This window comes from Caloenas nicobarica, chromosome 1 (assembly GCF_036013445.1).
Source record: "Caloenas nicobarica isolate bCalNic1 chromosome 1, bCalNic1.hap1, whole genome shotgun sequence".
In the NCBI taxonomy this organism is placed as follows: Eukaryota; Metazoa; Chordata; class Aves; order Columbiformes; family Columbidae; genus Caloenas; species Caloenas nicobarica.
The window spans coordinates 89518651-89539287 of NC_088245.1; the positions used below are offsets into that span (position 1 = coordinate 89518651).

At 50.5% G+C, this 20637-nt stretch overlaps 2 protein-coding genes across 8 annotated transcripts in view; both read left to right on the forward strand.

Moving 5' to 3' along the window:
* On the forward strand, positions 1-12326 carry TRIM45 (tripartite motif containing 45). Of its 3 annotated transcripts, XM_065626855.1 has the most exons (8): positions 1-352; positions 2950-3683; positions 4699-4828; positions 6740-6854; positions 7073-7199; positions 7497-7593; positions 8033-8192; positions 12237-12326. In XM_065626855.1, exons 1-8 carry the CDS (start codon positions 21-23, stop codon positions 12261-12263), a joined length of 1722 nt encoding a protein of 573 aa, XP_065482927.1. In that variant the 5' UTR covers positions 1-20; the 3' UTR covers positions 12264-12326. The 3 variants fall into 3 exon arrangements, with proteins under 3 accessions (XP_065482927.1, XP_065482920.1, XP_065482935.1); XM_065626848.1 differs by lacking the exon at positions 12237-12326 and having other exon boundaries at positions 8033-8356; XM_065626863.1 differs by lacking the exons at positions 7497-7593; positions 12237-12326 and having other exon boundaries at positions 8033-8356.
* VTCN1 (V-set domain containing T cell activation inhibitor 1) overlaps positions 8110-20637 on the forward strand; it is a 21066-nt gene continuing 8538 nt past the window's right edge. Inside the window, exons 1-4 of one of the 5 annotated variants that reach the window (XM_065626884.1) lie at positions 14758-14899; positions 15638-15734; positions 18789-18853; positions 20214-20561. In XM_065626884.1, coding sequence (XP_065482956.1) covers positions 18790-18853; positions 20214-20561 — 412 coding nt within the window. In that variant the 5' untranslated portion in view covers positions 14758-14899; positions 15638-15734; position 18789. Of the gene's footprint in view, positions 8193-14757; positions 14900-15637; positions 15735-18181; positions 18249-18788; positions 18854-20213; positions 20562-20637 lie in introns of those variants that run through there. The other 4 variants (XM_065626893.1, XM_065626875.1, XM_065626901.1 and 1 more) reach the window with 4 other exon arrangements.

A 20637-nucleotide genomic window follows, 5' to 3' on the forward strand; every position in this document is an offset into this window, starting at 1 on the left:
GCGGCTGCCGGGCTGCCGCCATGGCGTCCGGGCCGCGCTGCCCGGTGTGCGCCGAGCCCTGGGTGTCGCCGCGGCTGCTGCCCTGCCTGCACTCGCTGTGCGCGCCCTGCCTGCGGCGGCTCGGGCCGCTGGGGGAGCCGGGCCGGGCCGCCGCCCGCAGCGTGCTGTGCCCGGTGTGCGACGCTGAGGTGGCGCTGCCGCCCGGCGGCGTGGGCCAGCTCACCCCCGACTACCTGGCGATGGGCCGCGGCGGGGCGGCGGCGGCGTGCGACCTCTGCGCCGACGGGGCGGCCGTGAGGCGGTGCCTGACGTGCGGGGCCGACCTCTGCCTCTTCTGCTGCCAGGCCCACAGGTGAGATGGGGGGGTGGCAAGGCCCGGCCCGCACGGGGCCGCCTGGCCGCGGGGTGTGCGGGGCGGCCTTCCCCTCTCGGGCTGCTGGAGGGCAGCGTGTGGCTGGGTGCAGCGGGCAGAGCTAACCAGGGGGTTAAACCCGCATCCTCCCGTTCAGTCCTTAGTGTGTTCTTATCCTCCTTGGAGGATGCTCTGTGCTCAGCTGGGGACCAGCAAAGCCGCTAGCAGGAGGCTGGGCAGCCCTGTTCAGGTGAAGCCATTAAGTCAAAAATCAGGCTGCCCTTTGCCTGCGGCGGTACCTGCTTGCTGGTTTGCATCTCGGTTTAGCATCGCTGGGTGAGGAAACTGACAGCACTCCAACAGGCACAGGTATGGGCAGAGAACTATCAGGACGAGAGCCTCGTGTGTTGTGCTGTCCCGCTTTGGAGAAGGCATGTCTCACAAGGAAAATGGGGAAGTTAAGCTGCTGGTCTGCCTCTCTTCGCCTCCAGAAAGGTTTACTTTGTGTATATGCAAAGGCACCCTTAGGTGAAGTGAAAGGAGATTAGTGGAAGTCCTGACACTAGCCTGCCTACTGTGGTTGCTACCTCCTGATGATCGACCTGTGTGCGTGCCTGTTTGCTGTCGTGTCCCTGTACCTTGTGTGCATTTTCAGCATTTCTGTGAGGCCGGGAGCCTACAGCAGTAACACTGTTGCTTCACAGTGTGCCTGATGTTGCAGCATTTAGTTCTGTTGGAATACGGAAAACCTGAAGAAGTCACAGCAGAAGAGAGCTGTGTACCTCAGAGAGGGTCATGTCAGTAAGGCAGGAAGAAGAGGTGCCTGGAACAGAAGTAGGAGCTGAAGAGGAAGTGGCTGCAGTAGCCTGTGAGCAGGGCAGAGGACAGGCAGCACTAGGGAAGAAAAGTGACAGGAAGTCTGAATGGCCTTCTGAAGCAAGGAGGTGACAGGCAAGGTCAGAAAAACACCCACTAACACTACCCAGGGAGGCCTCTTAGACTGGGTTAATCAGCTCAGCCTATTCCCTCCATGTTTGCTGTTCCTTTCCACTTGATTAGCAAATTCTTTCCCCAGAAAGAACTGAGGCATATTCCTCACTTCCCTGCCCCCCTGCAGATACTGGTGCCTGTGGTAAAATAGCTTAGACTCTTAGTTACCTTTCCACTCTGGGCTGTAATATTCAGCATACCATTCTGATTAGCTAATGCCTCATAACTCATGCAAGCTGCTGAAGGGTGATAAACCGAGACCTTGAATAGCAGCCTGCTGCACTGGCAGAAATAACTGCAGAAGGTATGAAGCAGTAGCAAATATGTCCTCATGACCCGCTTCCCATGTTATTTACTGATACCATTTTTTTCACCCCACTAGCATCTGCAGGCTTGCACCTGATTTAGTTGACGGCAGAGCAGAACAAAAGCCAAGGAAAACCATTTTGAAATTATTTCCTGGTGCGTAGGCAAGATTTCTAAGGATCTGAGTGCCACTGTTGTGCTCCTTCGAATAAGTGAGAGAGGTCTTAGGTTGAAGTCAGGAAAGTGCGAATCTGAAAGATGTTACGCAAATAATGCTAGAAGGCTTTGAAAATGTGCTGGACCCAAGGGAGATTAGTGGGAAATGAAAGAAGTAGTGTAATGGCCATGCCCTGCCCTGTGGTGAGCCTGCTTTGTGTTGCCAGAGCAACTCTATAAAGCTTGGTCCTTAGAATATATCTTTGCTTATGGCTTGGAGCTCACATCACAACTGCCAGAAGTCATTAGTGTAGGAGACAAGGAAGGAGAGAAGGCTTTTACATCCTGCTCAATAACTAGTTCCCAGTGTTCAAAACTGCATAAAATTGAAATATTCTAGTGCTGCCCTGTGACATGGTGGGTGTCTGGGTCATAACAGGTTCTTTGTGTCCCATCTTTGGTCTCCTCTGAGCAGGACCAAGCTGGCGGCCAGAGGAGATGGAGTTCGACTTTTGAAATATTTAATGTTTTATGACAGACTGTCTTCTGGCAGCGGCCTGAACTAGATTCTCCCCAAATGGATGTTAGAGCTCATTTAACTTCAGTGAACTTAAAGCTGGTGAAAATCACTGAGTTGATGACTGAGGAGCCTGACACGTCCCATTCCTCTCCAGTGAGATGAAATGACTGTTTGGAGATACGTCCTGCCAGCTTTCACTTTGCGGGGCTCATCGCCCTCCTGCTGCCTTTGTCATAGTGGGTTCTGGGGGTAATTGCAAATATCTCACTTCTTTCAGGCTCCACGAAGGGGCTGCTGGCAGTAGCAGCCTGCCAGCCTGTTCCCCAGTCTGTGTGTGGCCATGGTGGGGCACACGATTCTTGTGTCTGAAAATAGTGCTGACTGCATGCAGGGAGCCTGAGAGCAGCCTCTAATGAGCAGCTTGCAGATGCTGTCCTCTTTTGTGTGGAGCCTTGTCCTCAGGAGACCACGAGTCACTTCATGCAGAGTGGATTTCAGTGGAGACAGGAGGGAGCAGCATACACTGTGACTTGCAGACTATACAGACTGGCATTCACAAGGGGTCTCAGATGTTTGCATTTCATATCCAACATGCACAAAGTGATGTGTGGTTGCTCCCTTCTAGGAGACAGAAGAAGACGGCCTCTCATGCTGTGACAGAGCTGGAGAACACCAAGGACTGCAGCCAGGCCGGGAAGCCTCTCTTCTGCCCTTCCCACCCCACAGAGGAGTTAAGGCTGTTCTGTGAGCAGTGTGACCAGCCTGTGTGCCGGGATTGCGTTGTAGACAGGCACCGGCAGCACCCCTATGACTTCACTGGCAATGCCATCCACAGGCATGGGGATGCCCTGCGGGAGCTGCTGAAAAGCACCCAGCAGCACATGGTCACCCTAGAGGGTGTGCTCAGCCAGATTGATGACATGGGCAGTGCCATCCGCAGTCGTGTAGATGCCGTGGCCACAGAAATCTGTCTGTTTGCCACTGGCTATGTGAAAGCAATTGAAGAGCACCGGGACCGGCTGCTGAAGCAGCTGGAGGACTTGAAGGTGCAGAAGGAAAACCTGCTGCTCTTGCAGAAGGCCCAGCTGCAGCAGCTGCTGCTGGACATGAGGACAGGCGTGGAGTTCACGGAGCGCTTGCTGACAAGCGGCTCGGACCTGGAGATCCTCATCACCAAAGGGGTGGTGGGGAGCCGGCTGGCAAGGCTGAACAGCATTGCTTACAACACCCAGCCCAGCGTGGACGATGGGATCCAGTTCTCTCCCCAGGAGAGAGCAGGGCAGTGTTGCGGCTATGAAGTTTTTGGGGTCATTCTCAATAAAGCGGTTGATCCAGCCAGATGTACCCTGCATGGGGAAGGTAATGGGCTGCTGTGCAACAGCTGAATGGGAACATGCTGCTCCCTGAAGTCACCTCTCCGTTCTCTGTACCCATGTGCTGTGTTGCTTAATGCACTGTTGGCTCCCTGCTGTCCAGGCACTGACTAGGGGCAGAGCTAGAGCCCTGCCGGAGGCTGCATTGCTTACTGAGGGCCTATGGGAGCCATGCTGGGCAGGGCACCACAGAGCTGTCCCCAGCCAGAGGTACAGAGCGTACTGGAGCTGCCTTCTGCAACATCACTGACCTCAGCATGGTGTGAGGTGCGAAAAGCGCAACCCATAGGCCAAAGACCACAGCTTACTCAGGGGACGGGAACGGCACCTGCAGTGCCAGCAAGTGATGCTCTCCTGGCATCCCCAGCTGTTCTGCAGCATGGGTCCAGGCAGATCCCCTCTGTGGCTGAGTGAGTAGGTTCATTCCTCTTACAGCTTCTGCTGAGATTGCCATGGGAATAGCTGGCATCAATGGTTTCATGGGTATTTGCTTACTAAGGACTCAGAGTAGGGCCAGAAAACAGATAACATTCAGGCCAGCCCACAGAGCGCAGGCAGCTCTGGTCAGTAATGACCTGCGCAGGGCAGATGAGACAGACCCAGGGCTCGTTCAATCCCTTCCATGCCAAACTGTAAATGCCAAGGTCTCTGGGGCTCCACACTGCTGTTTCCCACACAGTGGGGCTGTTCCTCCTTCCTCCTGGTTGCATGGTGCACCTTGAGCCTTCTGTGAAGATGCCAGCTGGGCTCGAAGGGGCAGGCAGGAAGACCACCCTGGTCCATACGGACCTCTGGGCTAAGCCTGCTCAACATCTCAGTGCTGTTCACTTTCTCGTGATCCCCAGTTATATATTTACTTTACCCTGTGAGTGGAAGGAGCTGTACACCCCAGCAGCAGAGTCCTGGCTGTGCTGTGATGGGGCTGCAACACTTCAAATAGGTGGGAGGTGGCAGTCATGGCCGGTGTGAATCCTTTTTGGTTCTGTTTCTCTGCCTTGCAGGTCTCCACAGTGCCCGTCAGAACAAGCTGACTGGCTTTACCCTCCTCTGCAATGATGCCACAGGGGAGCAGATGGGGCGAGGAGGAGAGGCCGTGAGGGTCACCATCACCCACAAGAACAAGAGGGACTGGTGGGTATTTCTCCTGAGAACTCCCCTGTCACTGGGTTTGCCTTTCTGCCTCCCTTACCCTGGCTCCCTCCTTGCTGGGGCAGATGAGAGGACATGCTTCAGTATGTGGGTCAGAATCTGTAGGGGAAAAGGCACTACTGTTCTTCCCACTGATACATCAGTGCTTCCTACTGGTTGTATTTGGTTGTGTGGAGCTTGACAATGTTGGCTCAAATTTATATTGAGTGATTTGGGACTTCTTAAAGCATTCAACTCTCAGTGAGTGTTAGACATTATCAGAGGGAGTTGTTACTCCTTCCCACCCCTAACAGCAGACAGCCATGGCTCCTGTTTTTGTTAACACCTAATGAGTGTAAAACATCGCAGTCCCAAAATGACCATCCTGAGTCAGACAGTCCACCAAGCCCAGGAGGCTCTGACACTTGATAGAAATGCCTAGTTCATATTTAGGAGAAAGAATCTGTGTCATGACTTTATTGTGCTTTCTGTTGTAGTTGCAACCATTGAGCATTTGAACATGTTTGGAGGTTTTTTAGCAGAAGCAGGGAACACCAAACTTGAGCTTCTAAGTGTTTCCACAGTGGAAATGGCCAATCAGAAAAAAAAAAAAAATTGTAACTGTTTCCAGGCTGCACTCGTTACTATAAAGCAGCAAGGCACAAATGCAGAACCAATTGGGGGTCAAGGCTTAGGAAAAACATCTATTCTGTTTTATGGTAGGTGCAATGTAGCTGGTACAAGATGCCAGCATAACTCGTTCGAGGAACTGTGTTGGTGGGATGACCTGATGGAAAAAGGGACAAAATGCTAAAACTTGCTATGCAGGGGTATTGACAAGGTGAACAGAAGCAGTGCTGGCTGCACAGATGCTTATAAATAGAGCATCCTTGTTCCAGTGTACTTTCTTTCTTTAGGTGCACATACGACATAGGAAGGTTTGCACGTGAGGATTATATGGATTTTGCTTGGTGGCATAGAGGTCGCTGTGGCCACATTAACTTGATTTCTTGTTCTGGCCTGTATGCAGTTGCTGCATTTGTTGCTGAAAGCTGTCTGGCTTTGAGGCACAGCAGCTACAGAAGAGGGTGAAGTGTCACCACAGGGTTCACTGCAGGAAGTGTAGGCAGCTGTATTGATGTGAAATGGTGGGGGGTGGGGTATACAGCCTGTAAGTCTGGAAGATTATAAACTGTCACGTTGTGGGCACAAAAGACTAATTAGTGGATATTAGGAAGAAGACCTCCCTCAATGCAGAGCTGCCTGATAACTGCCTGTGGAAAACTCTTTCCACCTTGCTGTGAAGCAGACAATCAGTCCCTGAGTAACTAGCTGATGCTTTCTTCCTGGCACTCTGCCCACCAGGTTTCCTTGTGAAACCCAATGAGCTTCACTTTGGACAGGCAGAGTTCACCAGCAAGGACCTAGAACTCCTCAGAGCATTGAAGAGAAGAGTTGGGGTCAACGCAGTTGGGACAGTGGTTGAAGTGATCCAAACATGCCCCATTTATCTCCTGTCTTCTTCAGGGGCTTTTCTGGAGGTAACTGCTCTCTGAAGCTGTGAATTTACCCCATTTCCGAGGGCTCTTATCTGATGGCATAATCTGACCTTCAAGTGTGCTCTCTGTCATCTTTTGCTCTTTCAGCGCTCAGGGTTGCTACAAATCCTTGCAGTGCAGCTAGCTTCGTGTGACTTCCTTTGTATGATTAGTGCAGCTCCCAGTAGCAGGAGTGTGTGAAAGCTACTCAGTGCTTGAGCATTGCTCGTGCATCCTGTTAAGCTTGCTTGAGACCCACAGCTCCTGAACAAGGCTGAGGATAAGGAGCCGACTACAAATCTAGGCCAAACAATGGTTCCCATGTAGAGCAATTTCTTGCCAGTCACTGACTTCCTGGGCTTCTCTCTGTTCGTAGTGCAGTCATGCCAACAGTGTGTGATAATGGTGATGGGACCTACCGTATTTCCTACAGCCCTGAGGAGCCAGGCTTGTATGCTGTCTGCGTCTATGTGAAAGGGCAACATGTACAGGTAGCATTTCTTGTTTCTCTTGCACTGCTTCTTCTTTATTTGTTATTATTTTCCAAGTATTCGCTTTAAATCTTTCTAAGGATTATCTCTACCACTTAGCAGTTTAAGATTGGCCTGAGTGATCTCTGACTAGCAGGATCACACAGTTGGTTTTTGAAAACACAGAACATCTGATAGCATTCACTGCAGCAGCCTCTCTGCTTGTTTGTCCTCTGCAGGGCTCTCCGTTCACTCTGATGGTGAAAAACAAGTTCCGTGAGCACCAAGGTGTGTTTCACTGCTGCACATTCTGCTCAAGCGGAGGGCAGAAAGCTGCTCGCTGTGCCTGTGGCGGGACAATGCCAGGTGGGTGCTCAGCTTTCCTCATGCTGCTGGCGTGATGAAGTTTGTTGCCTTTGGTCCTCTGTAGTGTAGGTAGCTCTGAGTAGATACTCTAGCCCAACTCTTGCCTTGCACATGCATCAGAACTGTGATAACTTGTATGTACATGCATTCTGGTAGGATGCGACTGCAGCAGGACATACTAAGGGGCTTTGTAGCACACGGCACAGAGAGAGACCTGAGTCACCTGTGCAGGAGATGGGGCAGGGCACCAGGTCTTTCAGCCCTTCTCAGTCAGGCTAAGCTTCACTGCGTCTATAGTGTTCCTGCTCCAGAGCTGGCGTGTTGGGAGCTTGCGGGCTGTGTCAGACAGTGTCCAATTCTGTACTCTGGAGAAACTGCAGTCGTCCTTCAGGATGTGAGTTCAACTCCCTTATTTGTTTAATTCCAACCAGCTTCCCTGTCTTTAACCTGCATGTGTCATTGTGCATTTTGCATGTTTTTAGTATAGAGCTGACCTCTTCCTTTTCCCTTGCTTCATCTGTATCTAGCTCTGGCCATCGCCACTAGCAGCTGGCGTGGAGTTCTGCAGACCTGTGTCTTGCATTACTCAACAGGCAAGGGGACAGAAATATTTATCTGGGGAACCACATATTGGAATGGGAGGTTCCTCTTGGTTGTTCTCCTTCCTTTATGGAGTCCTGGCAATTTTGCCCTTGATTATGCTGTGCTCTCAACAGCACGTGCCCCCCTGTTTTACAGAAGTCCTGGGGTTGAAGCACTCTCTGAAAGCCTCTGACACACTAGGATATTCTGGCCCATTTTGGGTTGAGCTGATGTTTCTGCTTCTTTTGCAGGTGGCTACCAAGGCTGTGGCCATGGACACAAAGGTCACCCTGGCTGCCACCACTGGTCGTGCTGTGGACAAGTGAAGGAGAGCTCAGAGTGTTTGGGTGGGCCAGCCAGCGACAACTCACAGAGGAGTTTTCTCAGGACAGTGGCGCTCTGAGCGGCCAGGTGAGCCTCTGCAAGCTCGGGGCACTGCTGCTCGCTGCTGCGTGAGCACAAACCATAAGGATCCCCGTGATCACTGCATAGCCTCGCTGCCAGAATCCAACATCGTGATGAGTATGAGCTGAGAAAGGGGGATGAGGGAAAATAAAATTGTGCCTTATATTTCACCCGAAGGTGTGTATGCAAAGTTGTTTCGTGCCTGAACAGGAGCAAGCTCTGGGAATTGTACTGCTGCCCCCACTTTTGAGGACTTGAGGCCCATGGGGTCAGGCTCTAAGGGGAAACTCAGTCTGAGCAGTTACCTCATAGGAGGGCCAAGATGTGTCTCATTCTGCAGGATCAACAGGTTCTGCTGTCCTTGAAGAGACCAAAGCTGCTTGTTGGGGCACATTCCAAAGGGTTCATGTTCGTACCTTGGAAAGGCTTGTCAGCCTGAATATGGCTTCTGCCTCTCCCTTACCTATGCTGCTGGATCCCGTGTTTGGATGTACACATGTAGCACAGTCACACTCCTGGGAGCTGCTGTTGTGTTTGCAACTCTTATATTTTCTCCAAGTAAGCTGTAGTTGCATTACGCCATCCCTGCAAAGTAGGAGTAAGTCAGGTTGGTAATATATCCAAAGGAAGTCCAAGGAAAACCCATGGCACTGATGGGAACAGGAATTAGAATGTCATTCACCCAGTCTGTATGTTCTTGTATGTTCTCCATGGAGATGGTGTGGGGCATAGCACTGCAGGGGTGATGCTGGAGACAGAATCATAAATCATAGAATGTCCTGAGTTGGAAGGGACCCACAAGGATCATTGAGCCCAACTCCTGTCCCTGCACAGGACAACCCCACAGTTCACACCATGTGTCTGAGGGTGTTGTCCAGTCTCTTCTTGAACACTGTCAGGCTTGGGGCTGTGACTGCCTCCCTGGGGAGCCTATTCCAGTGCTCCACCGCCCTCTGGGAGAAGAACCTTTTCCTCATGTCCAGCCTAAACCTCCCCTGGCACATCATCCTGACATTCCCTCGGGTTCTGTCATTGGTCACTAAAGAGAAGAGATCAGCACCTGCCCCTCCTCCTCCCCTTGTGAGGAAGCTGTAGCCGCCATGAGGTCTCCTCTTAGTCTTCTCTTCTTCAGGCTGAACAAACCAAGTTACTTTAGCCGCTCCTCATACGGCTTTCTCTCCAAACCCTTCACCAACTTCATAGCCCTCTTCTGGACACTCTCTAGTAGCTCAATATCTTTTTTATAGTGCGGTGCCCAGAACTGCACACAGTGCTCCAGGTGAGGCCACACCAGTGCAGAGCAGAGCAGGACAATCACCTCCCTCGCCCGGCTGGCAATGCTGGGCTTGATGCACCCCAGGACACGGTTGGGCCTCTTGGCTGCCAGGGCACACTGATGACTCATGTTCAACTTGCCATCGAGCAGAACCCCCAGATCCTTCTCTGCGGAGCTGCTTCTCAGCATCTCATCCCCCAGTCTGTATGTACAGCCAGGGTTGCCATGTCCCAGGTGCAAAATCCAGCACTTGTTCTTGTAAGAGGAGAGCACCCAGCAACCAGCTCACCACAGGAAGATCTGGAGACAATTTGTGCATCAGCAGGAACCAGAGGTGCAAGTTTGCAGGTATCTGTCCTGAACTGGGGCAACTAGGCAAGAGCAACAGAAGGAGGTGGAATACACTGAACCTCCTGGATTTGGCTTGTGCAGTCTTGGCAAGGCTCTGTTTTTAGGAGACCTTGTCCCATTTTCCATAGGAGAGGAGGGGATGTATCGTCTGGGCTTGTACGCACGCTGCCAACCCATAGTTGGGGAAATGGCATTTGCGATGAGGAGGAAGAGGCACTTTCCTGGAAGGGCAACTGCTAACCTGACAATTGCTGCCTGTCGCTTGCCTGCAGGAAGCAGACACTGTGGATACCTTCCTTTACAAAACACATTTGTTCAGTTGAGACTGGGAATGCTACTGCCCTGGGGGTAACATTGCTGGTAGGTGTGTGTTGCTAGGGGCTCCAAATACTGCCTGGGGAGCTGGGGACAAAGACCTGACTGTTGGTCACTTGGGAGAGGAATGCTGCTCCAGTGTCAACAGTAAGGACTGGTTCTTGCTTTCTGGCTCGTAAATAGTAGAAATAGTATAAACGTGCGCTGTCTGTTTGCTTGCTCAGACCTAGAAGACACTTGTTTTTAATTCTTACAAAGCCAGTTTTGGAGCCTCTTCTTCCCAGCAGAGGAGATAGATATCCTTATGCAAATGCTGTTTATAGCTCTCCATTAATCATCCAGAAAGGACTGTCAAACGAGGGAAGGTTAGGCAGTTTAAATCTCCAAGTTAGGCAATTCAAGTCTCCAAGTTGCTGACTCTGAAATTTCAAAGTGAAAGTTTAATGTGAGTTAACCTTTAATGGAACAAACAGTAACTCATTCTTGTCCCTGCTATGTGCAGAGTCAGTGCTAAGTACAGAACGTGATGTAAAATGAAATGCCTTATTTTCCGTGTCTTTCTGTTTCTTGCTCCCCACTCCCAACATGTGCATTGTTTTTTGCAGAGCTTCCATGCTGTGTTGAAGAGGGAACACATAAGGACGACACTACCTTCTAGGCACATAATTTCAGTCTAAAAACATCTTAGTCCTCTCAGACAGAGGAATGTGTTTTCTCTTTGTGTTATGCATCCCTTACACACCCTGTCGCTGACATTTCCCAAGAAGCTGTTAGTGAGAATTACACCAGCAAACATATAAACCCTACAGGGAACTGCAGTCAACTTGGGGCGAGCAGTTTTCAGATAGCATGGGGTGCTGATACTGCCAGGCTCAGGCCCTTGTATTGATTTTTTTTTTTGTTAGACTTGAAGGCTCAGTCAGTCCCAGGGATTATAAGGTATTGACTGGCTACCACTCTGTGTTCGGGCAAAGAGGGCTGTACGTGAGGATGGCTTGAAGAATCATGCACAGAAAATACATTTAATGACCTTAGTCACTTTGTGAGGTCTAGGTGTGAGTGTCCTCCCATTATTTGCAAGCAGACTTTGTCCTCAGTTTTGATTACTCAGAACACTTTGCCAAATCAACATATCCTACTAATCTGCTAGATTCTCACATTGGACCCCAGCAGCCGTTCTCAGGAATGGCTTCCAGTGCTCGGTTGGTAAATAACCTTGTGCGTGCAGGCGGTGGACTAGGAGGTGTAGTTAGTCTGCTGGGCTATGTGATGTTATTTCTCACCAGCCGGTCCTTGAGATAACAAAAGTATTTTCAAGACAGACTGACAGAACTGCACCAGTAAATATTGGTATTTTTCCCAGGACAAAAGCTCTTGCTGTTAAAATTACCTGTCTCCAAAGCTTGAAAAAAAAAATGGGGATGAACATGAGGAGGGGCTTTGGGAAGCAAGAGGAGGACTTATTCCCTAGGTTGGGAAAATAGAGTGTAGCTGGAAGGAAAAACACAGCAAGAACAAGACATTGTGGCAGACGTGGCAGGGGCCCTGCAGCCTGGAAGACTCCACGTAGGTGCCTCTAGAGTCAGGTATCACACTAGGGTATCTCTCCCTTCTCAGAGGAGGGAAACCACACTGGTGACACAGCTGCGCTTGTAGCTCTATGCATGAGTGTCTAGTTTGTCCCCAGAAGATCGCAGGAGCAGTGTGGAAGCTGGCTCAGCAGGGCTTCTTGGCCTTCCCAGGGCAAGAGGTGGTTCACAAGGGTGCACTGACCATCCGAAGTGCCATGTCAACACAGATCCTGGCAGTGGCTCACAGGCAGGGTAGAGGACTTTGTCTATTTCCAGTCAAGGGTGACTCACCACCTCCCTGTTTTGAGAGATGAGGGCTTGTTCTGAGTGCTGCTGCTTCCAGCTTCTTTTCAAGGGCAGGCAAGGCTGAGGACAGGTAGAGCTGATAAGTCGGGCCAAGCTCTTCTTCCAGACCACTAGTGTTCCCATTTCTGGTGCTTCTCAAGTACAAGTATTGGTACAGGTGTCGGATCACAAGGCTGGAAAAATGCAGAACATTTTTGGCCAAATCCCAATGATATCTTTTATCTTTTTCAGCCTGCTGGCTGCCCTCACCTCTCTTGAGCGCCCTGTCAAACTTGGCTGCTTGTCAGCTTGCCACAACTCCATCTTCTGTTCCTCCTCCTTTGCTGATAGCTCCTCCAGTGTTCCAGTGAGACTGAAATAAAGCATGAACTTCCTGCAAGTAAAGGAACTCTTCTGACAGAATTATTATTTGGGAAGAAACAAGTTGTATCAGGAAGGGCAGAGCAAATGCAGTCTGGTTCTTGTACCCATGCCTCCCTCGGACCACTGAACATCTTCTCGGACACTGACTCACCTTCGGTCCTTCCTGCCTCCACTGTTCCCTCATGCAGGCAAGAGGCAGCATGTGCGGTGGCCAGCTGTAGGGCACTGACTGGTGGGCCCAGCAAAACTGGTAATGCTTTGTGCCTGCTCTTGCCTTCCCCTCAGCGAAGACAGTTGTGTCTCTTCCCCAGGCGCTCACCAGCTTCCACAGACCATGTGAGACCAGATCCTGCTGTCACATTTGTTTGGAATTTGCTAATAGATTCAAAAGTGGTAAGAGCTGGGCAGACCATGTAGTCACAGATCCTTCATTTCTTTGGGAAATATCCTGAATACCTCTAGTGTTTTTTGCGGTATAAACATACAGAGAGGAGTAGGCTCCAGCATGAGAGTTGCTCAGAAATTAATGTGGTGTTATCCTGGCGAATGGGACTTGCCCTGGTCCTACCAGGGCTGCCTGTTCCTGAGAAACAGACCTGTTTTTCCAACATGGAATGATGATTGACTGTGCAGTGAGGTGTGCTGCAGATATGACCTGGAGTGAACCAGTGCTGAAAGATGACACTTCATTTGTGCACTGCACCAAACACAGCCATGAATCAGGTGTCACTGAGAGCAACAGGATATTTCTTAATGTACATTTCCCACCAGGCCACTATGGCCTAGAGCTATTCTTAGCTCCTAGTAGTGCTAAATTACAAGAAGTTTAGTGATCAGTAGAATACTACAAAATAGATCAGAATATTTTTTTTTTCAGACTAAAAAGGGCTATTCCTTGCCACGGCAGAGGAGAAGTGAAAACCATATCAAGTCTGCTTTCGAAGTTTAAACCATTGCAACAACCAAAGAGCGTCAGTAATTCTCAGGTTAAAGATTTCCATTCCTCATTTCATTCAGAGGCCAGAGGATGAAGGACGTGCTTTCAGTAACAGCCAAGATTGGAGCGTTCACAGTAGATCCTGTCCACAGTTCTGCCATAGGCCTTGCACAGGGCATTCAGGTAGCTCCTTTACCAGGAGAGTGATTAGCTTTGCAGTTGAGCGCTCAAATTGAAGTAGCACACGAACAGCTGAGTAAACGCAATGCCTAGTCACTCTTAAGAGCGCGAAGTCCTACTCTGGCTCCTCTGTCCCTGCAGTCCTGCCCCACCAGAAATGTCACTGGATGTGACACTCCTCTGACCACATGGGGAGCCAATTCAATCCCTAACCTGGCAGGAAACCATTTGCTTTCTAATTTTACTCTGTTTCCTAACAGGTGACTAGATTTAGTAAAGGTTCAGATCTGTGCTCTCACCAGTCAAAGGTGGTGGGATGTGGGAGGAGGTTCAAGACAAGTTGTGACATGTAACTTCAGCCTGGCATGAGGAGGCTGGAAGTGGTGAGTTGTGGGTATTAATTGCCTTGGAATAGAATTTGCTGACTTTGGTGCCTGTGCAAGAGCCACAGCCTCTTCCAGCTCCCTCTCTGCTGTCTAGAAAAGTCTGTTATGTGTTGTGCACCACATCTGGCCACGTTCATCCCTTGTGGAGGTGAACAGGCTCTTTTGGAGTTGAACCGTAGTCCATAAGACTAAGTGCACACTTCTGAAATCTCACACATGCCCAGTTAGAAGGCTACTGTACTCCCTCAAGGCATAGTCAGCGCTCCTGAACCCTACTCAGACTTGCAGCCAGTTTGGTCATCATTGACCATGATTAATTGGTCTTGATTTTAAACTCTGGTTATTGCAGAGAAAGTAATTTGGTTTTTATTAGGTGTTGGACTGTTCCTAGTCCATCTAGACATCCTCAGCTCTGCATGGGAAAGCTGTTCCCTCCCACCAACCATCCAAACTTGCTGGAGATGGCTATGGACTCTCAATAATTCCCGTTTTCCCATCCTCCCTGGAACACAGTCCATACATAGATGTGTGGATACACAGATTGCCCTTTGGGAAACTGAATACAGTGGTGCAAGCTGCTTTCCCTTTTCTGCTCTTTTGCAATCTCTCTGCCCTTCTCAACCTGTTATGCCCAAGAGCTACTCATCCTGCTGCACTCTGACCGCCGGATTAGCTGGCCACCAAACCATGAGCTATGTTATTTTTTGTTTTGAATCAGACATGTTTCTTTAATGGCTGGTGTAAGAAGTCTATTCTGTTGTCCCAGTGAGTAACCTGGCCTCCCTGCTTTTGACTACCCTGGTTGGCGGGGCTGAGATACTCAATCCTTCCTCATTCCGGAGAGTTCACTGCTTCGGCTCACCACTCCTTAGCTGAGTCCAGTTATTTAAGCAGGACAGCCTGGGAGAATATATCATGTGAAGAACAGGGGCTGTGCTGAACATGTGGGACCTTTAGGCACCTGGTGTTTTGCTCATCTTTGTAGAAGCTGTGACCATGGCATCCCAAGGCCAGGTCATTTTCTGGAGGTATGGTATTATCTGCATCTGCTTTGGGAGAGGGGAGGGAGGGAATTGTATTTTCCAGACTCCTCAGCTGTATCACTCTGCTGCCAGTAGCTTTCAAGACATCTCCTTTCAGCTTGACTCTATACTGCATTGACCCAAGCTACTTAAATACCAGTATGGCTTCTTTTATACAATCAGTAAGGCCATGTAGCTTTCAGACACCACTGTGCAGGTTGTCAGCTGTAGCCAGGATGGAGATGAGTGTCCTAGAAACTGTGCATGGCTAGAATATGCTACCTCAGGTTTGAATGCTGTGGTAGGTTGGGGTATCAATGGTTTGAAGAAGGCTCTCCATTCCTTCTGCTGGCCCTCAGACAGTCACTTATGTTTCCATCATATCAGCATGCTGTGGGAAGAAAGTCAGAAGCTCTCCTACAGCAAGTTTGCTTGCTGTGTGGGTCAGGACTAGGAGCTGGGAAGATGTGCAAGCTGCTTTGTGCCTCCCTTTCCAATGATTCTGTTTCCTTTGGAGCTATTGACCAAGTCCTGGTCAACTGCAGTCAGAAAAAGAAGTATCGTGGGGAAGGCCATAAAAATATCTACCTCGTAACCTTATCTCCTGATCAGTGGAAAATAATATTTCCACCAGACAGGTAAAGTGGCAAACTTGCTTCAACCTCTGGTGAAGATGGACCGAGCTTGCATCTAAATGTGACTGCTTGAACAGAGCCACCAACAAGTTGCATCTCTTCATCCCAGGTGTGGGCTTTTGCAGGCTGGACGGAGTTGGAGGCTCCAGCAAAGTGTGTGAGACATCTCTGCTTGTGTTTCTTCTGTCAGAAAGGTTTCAGCTGTTGTGAGTATCCATCCCACCTGAGCCGAACAGCAGTGTGGAGGACAGAAGAGACCTCTCATGCATGAACTGTGCTCCACCTTTCTCACATGAGGCATCAATGAAGTTTTAAGCAGTACTATCATCTGTACCTTTTCACTGTCAAAAGTGAGATCAGTAGTAGACATGGTGTAAATATCCACTGGGCATCATATTTCTTGTGAGTCTGGAATGCATATAATAACCAGCTCTGTTATTCTCAAGTGGCAACCCAGCCGGCTTTTGTCATGAAAATGCAATAACTGATGGGTGTGAAAAAATGAACTCCTGCCCCTTGCTGCTCTGAGAACCATCCTCTCGCTCTGCCAGCACCTCTGCCTGCCCCAGGCGGCTGCACACAGCCAGACAGCAGCAAGTTACTGGAAGCAGCAGGCTTCTTCAAGGTCATTGGCCTCTTCAGGCTAATTTTGAAATGCAGAAATAGCCCAGTGTGGGGGTGAATTTTCCAGGAAGCTTCAGAGGAGCAGTGAGAGGTTTCCATTAATTTCAGAAAAAAACAAAACAAAACAAAACGAAAAAACTCAAAAAATAAAACTGAAGTGCTGAAAAAAATTGAGCTCTGCGACCATTAACCAGTTATTGGAATTGAAAACTTTTCCTTTTGAGTTACCCCTGCCACGCTATTTCTTTTCCGCAGTAAGCTTTGGTATAAAGAGGAAGGAAGGGGACCTTCAATCTCTTAATCTTCCATGTTTTTTGATCCTCGCACCTCTAAACCTATTCCTGAAGGAAAGCTGACTCCATGCAGAGCTAGATATCAGGAGGATTAAACCTCTGTTGCCCGTCACGGTGGGGCTGCAAGCCTCCCTCTCTCCCCAGGCTGTGCTCAGCAGCACTCAGGCTGCCCAGAGCTGCAGGCAAAACCCCGTTTGGCTGCTGAGGAAAGGAACCACAGAAAAGGGAGTGTGATGCACAGATCGGCATCGCGCAGGCTGCCAAAGTGTTGCCAGGAACCGAGGGCAGCATCAGGGCTCTGATTTGTGCAGCCCCAGCTGTCTCCGTCAGCCTGTTTCTGTGCTTCTGAAACACTGGAAGTACAAGGGGTGCTGATGCACAGAAAATTGTTTTTTTGCTTGAACTGCTAGACAGGACTGTTGCGAAACACAGCTACTGTGTCAGCATGCGGCCGGGTTGCCAGCTTCCTCTTGTTTGCCCTGCACTCCGGATTGATTCAATACACACAAGTGGCTTGCAGGCAAATATTTTTAAGGCCCTCGTGCTTCTTGGATCTAGCAGTTTCTGTGGAGGAATCTCTGAAGAGCCTGATTTCCCCTTGTCCCTGGCAAGGGGTGCTGAAGAGGGCAGTGGCATCCGTGTACCCAAAATTGCCATCCCACCTGTAAGAAATGAGTGGCTTTTTCCATCAGCCCTGCTGCTGACTCATGTGAACATTTATATGGACTGATGGCACACTTGTGATGAAATACACATTTCTGATCCTTTCTCCTGAGCATGCTGGCATGTGCAGACAGGGCTTCCTCAGACAACTTTCTACTGGCTTTAAGGATGAGAATGGAAAGGAGGCACTGGGAGGGCAAGCAAGTCTTCTGCAATATCTCCCCTCCTCTCCTTTCCCTCTTTCTCTGTTCCCACTTTCAACCCATCTTCCCTTTCTCACACTCCTGCTGCTCCCTGCAGGAGGGGCTTGCTGACATGTGCAGCTCCCTAGAGCTCCATATCAGCCCCATAGTCCTGGCATCTGTGGTGTTTCAGACACGATTGTGTGAATAACCGATGCAGGCATGCATTAACCTTGGGAAGAGCAGTGCGGTTGTATGGACACTGATGCACTCCTGTGCAGAAGACTGCCTGATGTGTCGGGAAAGAGTGTACTGCAAACCAGTGACTGCAGCTGAAGCAGAGTGGTTATTTCTGTGTGTGTGAGAGGGCTGCGACTTCTCACAGCATGGTCCTGCCTGAGGATGAGATGGGAAGAGGCAGCTCGAGAGTTTCTGCGGACAAGAGGGCAAAACAATCCCTGGGCTGGCAGCCCTGGACGCTGGTGTGGTGGCCGTGGCTGGTGCCTGTGCCTCCTGCAGCACAGCTCCTCCAGTGGCCTACTGGGTCCGGGGAAGGGGAAAAGTCCCCTGTGAGAACCTCCTGCAGCTCTCTGGGCTTCTCCTCTGGCAGCCCTTAGCGGGGCTGAGTTCAGCAAACCTGTGACACTGTCAGGCGCAGCACATGAGCTGCTCACCCCGGGATGTACCTGCAGGTTGTTGTGAGGAGCTGCTTCAGGGCTTGGTCCAGAGGGGAGCTGAGGTTGCTGCCACAACCCCCAGTCCGTGTTACAATGCACCCAGGGCCACAGGTGACAGCTCCACTGGCTGTGCTGGGAGCCTGCCCCAGGCCACGCTTAGGGGTCTGTCTGAGCCAAGGCTGTGCTGGAGATGGGTTGCACTCAGCACGACTTGAGCTGTGCTGCTCTGTGCCGTGCTGCCTGTTGCCTCCTCTGCCGGGCTGCTCTGCCTGTGTAGCTTAGTAAGTGATCTTCTCCTCAGCCTCTCATTCAACAGTCACTTACCTGTCTGTGCATGGGGCATCCCCAAATCAGCCAGCTCCCGGTTCTGGCCCTGTTTCCAGCCCCCTCATGCCCGCTGCCTGGCTCGTACCGGGTATATCCTGGGGTCAGGGGCCTGTCTCAGTGCTCTGCTCTGCTCACCTGTCTGGGCAGCTGGTCCCTTGCAAATGCCAGTAGGAACCGCTCAGCTCGCTTACGCACCGGGGGATGCAGAAAGGAGCATCCTCCACTGGGACCTTCTGCCTCCTCCCAGAGGCAAAGCCTGGGTCTTCTCCCGCCACATGGTCCCTCACCTTTGATGGCGAGTGCTCACCGGAGTGTTTGTCACTCGTGTGGTCATTGTGGTCATGTGCTTCACTGCTCCACGGTGGTCTAGGTCTGTGGCATACCCGCCTTGACCTTCTTCCTGCCGGTGGCTCTGCAGACATGCACTGTAGGTGTAGGGTGTGAAAGAGGTGGGCTGTGTGGTAATGTTGTCCTTTCTTTTTTTCCCCAAATAGTATGACTACAGTCATTATCATCCTGGCTGCGGTGATTGCCCTGATCATCGGGTTTGGTGTCTCAGGTATGTGACTCTTCGGATTTCTTGCTGTTACTGACAGGGTGGTGAACTTCTGCCCTACCACTACGGTCGTGTCTCCATCCTGTGCATGGGCTGAGGTGTGATCTTGTGTGGAAGTGCCACCTGCGACCCTTTAATGAAGGCTCGCTTTATAAAGATGTGTATCAGATGGCTGAACTGAGACTGCACAGGCAACTTCAGTTCCAGCCTTTCTCAACAAGATATCACTCTGTGGTACTAAACCACGAGGACCTGTGCTCTCCTTGGAGACTGTGAGGTCTTGTAGGTTTTGAATAACACGCAGCTCTGTGTGCTCAGCGTGGGTTAGAAGACACCAGCATTTGGCACACAGAGCTGAAAGTTTTTGTGAAAACTTATCAGTGGGCTGGCTCCAGGGTGTAGCTGCTTTCACAGTAGAAATTAAGACTTTTTTTTTAAAGTTATCTGGCATGTTAGTAACTTCAATGTTTGACTCCATCTGTTGCTCCATGGGAAGCCAGCTGAGGCAAGTGGATGATAAGTGTAGTGCAGCATGTGCTGCTGGAGATGTAGTGGTGTGTTAGATGAAATTTCCTTGGGCTTGGAGCCCTAACCCTACACATACAGAAAGTCCTGAACGTACCATGCTCCTTCTCCCAGATGGGAGGAGATGATGCTATTTATTGTGAAGCTGGGCAGCATCCGCCAGGATTGGCCATGTTCCCCTCCTCCCTCAGAGATGACAAAAATGTGTTGCTTTGGTGTTGGCCAAAATGTGGCCTCCTTGGGGCATGCTGACTGAGGATGCCTGGGAAGGGCTGCATGGGAAAGAGGAGCCAGGTCTGGGAAGGACTTAAGATTGCTGGTTAGGATTTGGCTTGAGAAGCATCTGTGTCCCCAGGGAAGGGAAATGGTGACTTTTATTAAACAAAATAAAACAGTTTGGAATCCAGTAAGGGTGAAAGAGCAGCCTCTCATTTCTCTGCCAGCATTACACCCTGCAGTCCCATTTCTATTGCATTAAAGGGAGGTCCTAACTAAGAAAAGACACAAAAATCACGCTCTTCTGACAGCTGCAAAGAGAAGAATCCCTGATACATATAAGTAAGCAAGAAAACACCATGCAAATCCTTCTCAAATAAATACAAGTAGCTACTTTTTGAAGCATGCTGCCTGCTAAAGAAATGCTCCTGTGCTTTATTTTGGTGTATCAGCCGTGGCAGCTGACCTCTCCTGGCAGCACCGGTAGCTGCTACTGGCGTCCTTGCGATGTGCTGGTGCCAGTTCAGCCTTGAGGTTGGTACACGACAGCGGCAGGGCGGCCTGGCCTTTCTCTGCAGTCACCAGCTCACCTTTCTCATGCCGCCTTGCTTCCTCCTTGCAGGAAAACGCTCCATCAGCGTGACGGTGCTGACGTCCCCAGGGAACATCGGCCAGCGCGGTGTCCTGGGCTGCACTTTTGAGCCCGACATCCAGATGGGCAGCATCGCAATCCGGTGGGCCAAGGCGGGAGTAGCCGGGTTGGTTCACGAGTTTAAAGGTGGGAAGGACCACCTGCAAGAGCAAGACGCGTCATTTCAGGGCCGCACGGCGGTGTTTGCAGACCAGGTGATGGGTGGCAATGCTTCCCTGGAGCTGAGAGACGTGCAGCTCTCTGATGCCGGCACCTACCGGTGCTCCGTCACCACGGCCAGAGGGAGCGGAGCGGCAGTGCTGCGGTACAGGACAGGAGGTGAGGAAGAAAAGGAAGAAAATCCTGCTGCAATATGCTGGCTGACACAGCTCGGTTGGACATACCTGTGGTTATG